This window comes from Rosa rugosa, chromosome 5, assembly GCF_958449725.1.
Source record: "Rosa rugosa chromosome 5, drRosRugo1.1, whole genome shotgun sequence".
Classification (NCBI taxonomy): Eukaryota; Viridiplantae; Streptophyta; class Magnoliopsida; order Rosales; family Rosaceae; genus Rosa; species Rosa rugosa.
The window spans coordinates 25,518,901-25,526,106 of NC_084824.1; the positions used below are offsets into that span (position 1 = coordinate 25,518,901).

At 37.6% G+C, this 7,206-nt stretch overlaps 2 protein-coding genes across 2 annotated transcripts; one reads left to right on the forward strand and one right to left on the reverse strand.

The window, feature by feature from the left end:
* Positions 1–1,131: 1,131 nt before the first annotated feature.
* On the forward strand, positions 1,132–3,649 carry LOC133710125 (probable xyloglucan galactosyltransferase GT14). The gene is made up of 2 exons (XM_062136120.1): positions 1,132–1,412; positions 1,884–3,649. Exons 1-2 carry the CDS (start codon positions 1,389–1,391, stop codon positions 3,360–3,362), a joined length of 1,503 nt encoding a protein of 500 aa, XP_061992104.1. The 5' UTR covers positions 1,132–1,388; the 3' UTR covers positions 3,363–3,649.
* A 1,054-nt stretch (positions 3,650–4,703) lies between these two features.
* LOC133709682 (probable xyloglucan galactosyltransferase GT14) lies at positions 4,704–6,708 on the reverse strand. Its single transcript, XM_062135497.1, has one exon. The coding sequence runs from the start codon at positions 6,512–6,514 to the stop codon at positions 5,030–5,032; it is 1,485 nt and encodes a 494-aa protein (XP_061991481.1). The 5' UTR covers positions 6,515–6,708; the 3' UTR covers positions 4,704–5,029.
* Between the last annotated feature and the right edge of the window lie 498 nt (positions 6,709–7,206).

Consider the following 7,206-nt stretch of genomic DNA (forward strand, 5'->3'; position numbering starts at 1 on the left):
AAAAAATAGTCATAATACAGGGACTAAACAGAATTTAATCTTTTACATATATATTCTGTTTTCGCCTTTAAATTTGATGTATGCATGAAATTTTCATATTATTCATCATGAAACGCAAACTTTATTATTGTTCAGTCAATTTAGACTCAGACAACTTTTGTGAGGGATTAACCAATGATTATAAGATGTTTTATCACCATGACTCAATCCCCATTATAAGAGTACTCATTACATTACAAAAGGAGAGATGATGTCAGGATAAAAGGAACACAACAATTTAACATTACGATCGGCGTACATCAGGGTGGGGGGTTATCCTACTTGTTGGCATGTTGCACGACTCTCCCGCAAGTATTCTTTTCTTCTCCAACGTGTGTTCTTCCCCGACCGGCCATTCTCCGTCAGCTCAAACCCTAGGAGCCGGTATCTTCAATTTTTGTCCGTCCGAAATGAGAAACTGGATTTGTGACTACTTTTGGGTCTAGCCCATTTATGGGACCGCTAGGACTTCATCATTCGAGCCCGGAAAACCTAAATGGGTTTTGTACTTCTTATTGGTAATGTACCCTAATACCCTTTTTTCCTTTCTTTCTTTCTTTCTTTCTTTTGGAATCCTAACCGACTAATAGTACCCAAAAATTCCACATGAAAAAGATTTGAAAGTTGAAGTTTAAGTGATGTCCGTTGCCGTTGCAATCCCGTTTCGACCTCTTCGTATTTGCTTCTCAAAACATCACCATCTTTCCTTATTTTCATAACCCCTTAAATTAAGGAGACAAAGAAGAAAAGACGTGTGCAACTCTTTTAAGGTGAAAAGTCCAATTTTATTCCGAGTAGTTTTGGCCGTTGAGTATCGACCATAAATACGCAGTTAAGTTCAATAAATCAATACCATGCATGGAGAACTTGTAACATACCTGGGAGTATAATGGACCGTCGGTTTTTTACGGTTAATTTGTATTTCACTTGATACATAGGTAGATCCGGCACACGTCATTTACTGTATGATAGAATTTTCATTAATGAAATGAATAATAGTCGATTCATGGGGACATCGGTCAATTTAGAAAGTGGCAATAGCCTATTAATACCATGGAGATACGAAGCGCATTCAAATCAGACACGGTTTTGATTGAAACAAATCTTGTTTGGATTCAACTTTTCCTTTTTTTGACCACGTTGCATTTCCGATCGTTGATGCGATTGCTGTCTCTGTGCGTTTCTATTCCATAATAGTATTCGCTTTCCTAATTCACGTTACAATTTGCCTGAGTTTTCAAAACCATATATATATATATTCCACACTGATGATCATTGCAATGGAGAAACAGTCTAGCTTTTGGCTTCATTGCGACTCTTGAATCCTGATCACAGGACTTGTGGTGGCAATGTTCAAGTCCTTCTGGTTTGAGGTAGGTTTCTTCTTCTTCTTCGAATAGTTTCGGGGTTTGTATGGACTTTTGATGCAATGTTTCAATGGTGTCAATATCTTTATAGCATTTTGAATTTAGATGGGTTTCTGATCAACCATATGATAAACGCAATGTTTGGTTGCAGAGAATTAAAAGCAGAAATGTCTCCAAATTCTGAAAATGGATTTTTTTTTTTTTTTTTTCTTCCTTTTTAAGCTTTGATTTGTTCCAAACTTGATGATACTGTTTAGGTTTGAAAATATTGATACTTTGGAAAGAAATCAAGTTTAGGTGAAGGTAGCATGTATTTTTTAAACAATATTAAACCAAGTATGTTACAGGCTCTTTTCTTATTTTTCAAACAGAGGTTTTCTATCATTTTCTCATCAAGATTGTGAAGACACGCTCCAATCTCCATTCTCTCTTCTGCCTGGGGAGTTTACTAACTGAAAATTGTGTTGTTCTTTGTAGAGAGCTGCTCATCCAGACCAAATGGAGAAACTACTTACCGGAAAGTGTTCTCGAGAAGTCTTGTTTGGCATACTCGTGTCTTTTTGTTTATGCTTTGCATTGCTTTGCCTGCACAATTCAACTTCATTGGGTTTCAGCAATTGGGTTAACATTTTGGGGAACAGTCATGTTCACCACATATTTGATTCTTGCTCCGGTCGTTACATTTATGTCTATGATGATCTTCCTGCCAAATTCAACTATGACCTGCTCAGAAACTGTAAGTCACTTACTTCAGGGAGTACTAGTGATTCTGGTGACAAAAAAAATATGTGTCCTTACCTTGTGAATATGGGTCTTGGTCCTGAAATTGAGAGCTCTAAAGGTGTTTTAGCAAACAATAGTTGGTTTACCACAAACCCCTACTTGTTAGAAGTCATATTCCACAACAGGATGAAGCAGTACAAGTGCTTGACAAACATCTCCACTCTGGCTTCAGCAATTTATGTACCATACTACACTGGCCTTGACGCCAGTCTCCATCTTTGGGATACTAACCTCACCGTCAGAGACTCTTCGGGTAAAGATCTAGTCAAGTGGCTTTCAGGGAAACCTGAATGGAAGACAATGTGGGGCAGAGACCATTTCATGGTGACTGGCAGGACTTCTTGGGATTTCAGGAGGACTAACGACAACGTGGAATGGCCATGGGGCAGTGGTCTCAGGTTCTTGCCAGAGTCAAAGAACATGAGTATGCTTTCGGTAGAAGGAAGCTTGTGGAAAAATGACTTTGCTATTCCATACCCCACGAACTTTCATCCAGCAAAGGATAGTGAGATTATCCAGTGGCAGAACAGAATGAGATATCTAGAGAGGCCTTACTTGTTTTCTTTTATTGGAGCACCAAGGCCTGGCTTGGAGAAATCTATCAGGGGGGAACTTATTGATCAGTGCCGAGCTTCAAGTACTTGCAAGTTTGTAAATTGTGGTGCTGATGGGATCAATTGTAACAACCCGGTTACTGTTATGAAGGTGTTTCAAAGCTCAGTTTATTGCTTGCAGCCCCCAGGGGATTCACACACTAGGAGATCAGCTTTCGACTCTATGCTGGCTGGTTGTATTCCTGTTTTCTTCCATCCAGGTTCAGCTTATAACCAATATTTATGGCATTTACCAAAGAATCATAGCAGATATTCAGTGTTTATCCCCGCAAAGAATGTGACTGATTTGAAAGAAGTCTCTATTGAGAAACTTTTGCTTGGAATTTCAAAGGAGAAGCAATTAGCAATGAGAAAGAAGGTTATAAAGCTAATACCAAAGCTGGTATATGCAGATCCCAGGTCAAGATTGGGGACTGAAGATGCATTTGATTTTGCTGTTATGGGAATTCTTGAGAGAATAGAGAATGTTAGGCAGTTGATTAGAGAGGGAAAAGATCCTAGTATTGGTTTTGCAGATGAAGATAGTTTAAAATACACATTTCCTGAGACACTAGAATAAAGTTTATTGTATGCAAAACGTTGTGTTTAGAGAGCACAAAAAGTGACGATAAAAAAAAAAAAAAAAAAAAAAATAGATGTGCAAATTTAGAAATGAAACCAGATCCATATTCCAGCAACCAAAGAATAGATCTTCTCCTTTTCCTTTTAAACTAAAAAGATATTGCCAACAAATTTCTACAGCTTGTGACTGGTTCAGGATATTCGAATTGTGTTGTTACCGCGAGATGAATTTGTATATTTAATTGCTTTTCATAATTCCATAAGATGTATCACCTTTCTGATTTGATCAAATGCCTGATCAGTTTCACTTTCTAATATTATTATCTTAACATTGCAAGTGCAGAAAGCAAATTTCTTTGAACTCCCAACTGATATATCCTGTTATCTGAATCACGAATACTTAAAATAAGCAGTACAGAACAATCTATAGCCTATTACAGCCTCTTGCTTATTGCTTAAACAGTTATAGCTGTAATGACTTCTAGTTATAGCCATTCTATGCTGGCTTTGATGCCAGTCTCCATTTGTTGGATTCAAACTGCACTGTCGAGAAAACCTAAATGGAAGAATATGTGAGGAAGAGACCATTCTTGGTTTCTAGGAGGGTGTCTTGGGATTTCAGGAGGCTGACAGACAATAGTTCCATATGCGGTAGTAGCCTCATGTTCTTGACAGAATCCATGAACATGACTGTTATCAACTGAAGAAAGCTGTTGAAAATATGACATTTCCCGTACCACACAAGCTTTCGTCCAGCAAAAGACAGTGAAGTGTTTCAGTGAGAGAATAAAGTGAGAAAACAAGAAAGGCCTTACTTGTTGCTTTTGTTTGTCTTCTTTGGTCACCCACTTGATTATGTGATTCTAGAAAGATGAAGAAAGAAAAGGAAGATTATGTTCTTAGTTTCTCTGAATTCTATTCCAAGTCGGTCTTAAATCTATTTTGTATGATCATTTTGGAATATTTTCAACAGTTTATAAAAAGAAATGACAATGTTAATATCACCAACTAACATTTGGTCTAATTATAAGACATATCTCGCTAACAAAAAGTTGGCAGAGATTTCAAAATTTCAAGTTTGAATATCATGATTTGATATATAAAAAACAAGAATATGTAAAATGTCCAACTATTTTGAATTTCCAAAACCATAAATTCCACTAGATACAAAGGTAAAATTCTTCATTTTCTTGTTGTTACCTACATTCTTGGTATTTTAATGGATTGACGACCCTTCCTTCGAAAAAAAAAAAAAAAAAAAGAAAGAGTAGTGTAAGGAGGATGTTTGACCCTGAAGTAGGCTCTACAAGACTGCTGTTCAGATCTTGAACTCAGATATGCGCTTTTTCACTCTATAACATACTAAACCTACATATTGGAATCGACTTGAATCAATCGAAGACTAACAATCTCAAGACAAAAAGAACATCAGATCTCTAGTTTATACATATTCTGAGAGATGCAATATAAATTAGGGACCTTCTATTTGCTTCACTTTCTTTTCCATCAAACCTCAGAAGTAAAGAACAGGCATTGTGTTTCTAGACCCAGAACTGCAACAATTTTATTTTCATTTATATACCTGCAGCTCTTATTCTACCACTTTTTGTTCTAAACGGAAAGAATTGCGCGCGCACACAAAAAAAAAAAAAAAAAAAAAAAAGTTTATTCTAATGTCTTTGGGAATGTGTACTTGTAACTATCCTCATCTGCAAAACCAATGCTAGGATCCCTTCCTTCTCTAATCACCTTCCTAACATTCTCTATCGTCTCAAGAATTCCCTTGACAGATAAATCAAATGCATCTTCGGTCTCTAATCTTGACATGGGATCTGCATACACCAGCTTCGGTATTAGCCTTATAACCTCTTCTCTCATTTCCAATTCTTTCTCCTCTGAAATTCCAACCAAGGTTCTCTCAATGAGGCTTTCTTTCAAATCTTCTACATACCTCACCGGAATAAACACCGAATACTTGGTATGATTCTTTGGTAAGTGCCATAAATATTGCGAATAGGCAGTACCCGGATGAAAGAAAACCGGAATACAACCTGCCAGAATCGAGTCAAAAGCTGACTTCCTAGTGTATGAATCCCCTGTAGGCTGCAAGCAATAAACTGAGCTCTGAAACACCCTCATAACACTAGCGGGGTTGTCACACTTAATCCCACCAGAACTGCAATCTATCAACTTGCAAACACTTGAAGCTAGGCACTGATCAATAATCTTCCCCCGAATCGAGTTTTGCTGGTCAGGCCTTGGAGCACCAACAAAAGTGAACAAGTAAGGCCTGTCTAGTTTTCGCATTCTGTTCTGCCATTGAACCACATCGCTATCCTTTGCAGGATGAAAGTTTGTTGGGTATGGAATAGCATAGTCATTTCTCCATGAGCTTCCTTCAACTGACAACATACTCATGTTCATCGATTCCGGCAAGAACCTGAGTTTACTCCCCCAATCCGAAACCTCATCCGTTTGCCTCCTGAAATCCCATGAAATCCTCCCTGCAACCAAGAAATGGTCTCTCCCCCACATCGCCTTCCATTCGGGCCTCTTCGAAAGCCAACCATTGAGATCTCTAGCCGAAGCGTCTCTCACCGTGAGATTGGAATCCCACAAATGGAGACTGGCATCAAGGCCAGCATAGAATGGCACATAAATGGCTGAAGCCAGAGATGAGTTTTTTGTCAAACACTTGTACTGCTTCATCTTGTTGTGGAATATGACTTCTAGAGTGAACTGGTTTGTGGAGAACCAACTCTTGTTGGCTAAAACCCCTTCAGTGTTTTCAATTTCAGGACCAAAACCCCAATTCTCAAAGTAAGGACACAAATTGGGCTTGTCAGTGCCTCTAGTAAGAAGCCTACAGTTCTTGAGCAAATCAGAGTTGAACTTGGAAGGAAGATCATCATGTATATAAACATAACGACCAGAACAAGAATCTGGGTTAGACTGGGAAGTAATCAAAACGGTTTGGTTCTTCACAGACCCAACTGGGTGACCTTGTTTATTCACTAAAAGATTGGCACCATTGTTGACACCCAAGAAGGTTGAATAATCAGATGAAAGCAATACAAAGCAAAAAAAGAAGGAGATGAGTATACCAAACCAGAGGTCCTGAGAGCACTTAGCAATGAGTGGATTCTCCATTGGAGCTTGATGAGAGAGTTGGAGTGAGTGAGAGGTGAAAGAGAAGGAGATGGGAATTTGGGGATTGCTTTGGTTTGGGGAAGAGGAAAAGAGAAAGGAAAAAAAACTGAAAACCCCACTCCATTAATAATGGGGATTGAGAGGGGCAATGTGGCGTGCAAGTACAAAATTAACTTTAGAGGAATTATGCATGAGACGGAGGGAGTTTTGATTTGATGCAACAGAAAACTATTGCTTTTTCTTTTTTCATGGATTCGAGAAAAAATTCTACTGGGGGAGAAACCTCCATCACTCTGTCGGTAGCTAAGGCCATCTCCAACCCAAAGGGCTAAAAATAGCCCTGGGGCTAAATTTTAGCCCTAAATTCTGTACTATTCATTGATCTGACATCAACCGTCTCCAACCCGTCAAGGCTAAATTATAGCCCTAAAATATATTTTAACATTTTGGATTGGTTATATATATATATATATATGTGTGCTTATTTTTTTAAGTCAATTGACTTATAGTAATTGAAATAATTTTTATGATAAAAAATATTTTTTCGGTTGTATTTTTTTTTTTAAAGATAATTAAAAATATCTTTAGCTAATTTTGAAATGAAATTTTTCTTTGGAATCATATTTTTAATATTTATTTTATTCATGACATAAGCATTTAAAAGTTACACAACAAAGTAAGAAAATGCAAAC

What these genes read in the sequence shown, in the direction of transcription:
- LOC133710125 (XM_062136120.1), top strand. Translation starts at nt 1,389, where the DNA reads ATGTTCAAGTCCTTCTGGTTTGAG. An exon ending in TCAAGTCCTTCTGGTTTGAG is followed by an intron (nt 1,413 to 1,883) that starts GTAGGTTTCTTC and finishes TGTTCTTTGTAG; the next exon opens with AGAGCTGCTCATCCAGACCA.
- LOC133709682 (XM_062135497.1), bottom strand. Translation starts at nt 6,514, where the DNA reads ATGGAGAATCCACTCATTGCTAAGTGCTCTCAGGACCTCTGGTTTGGT.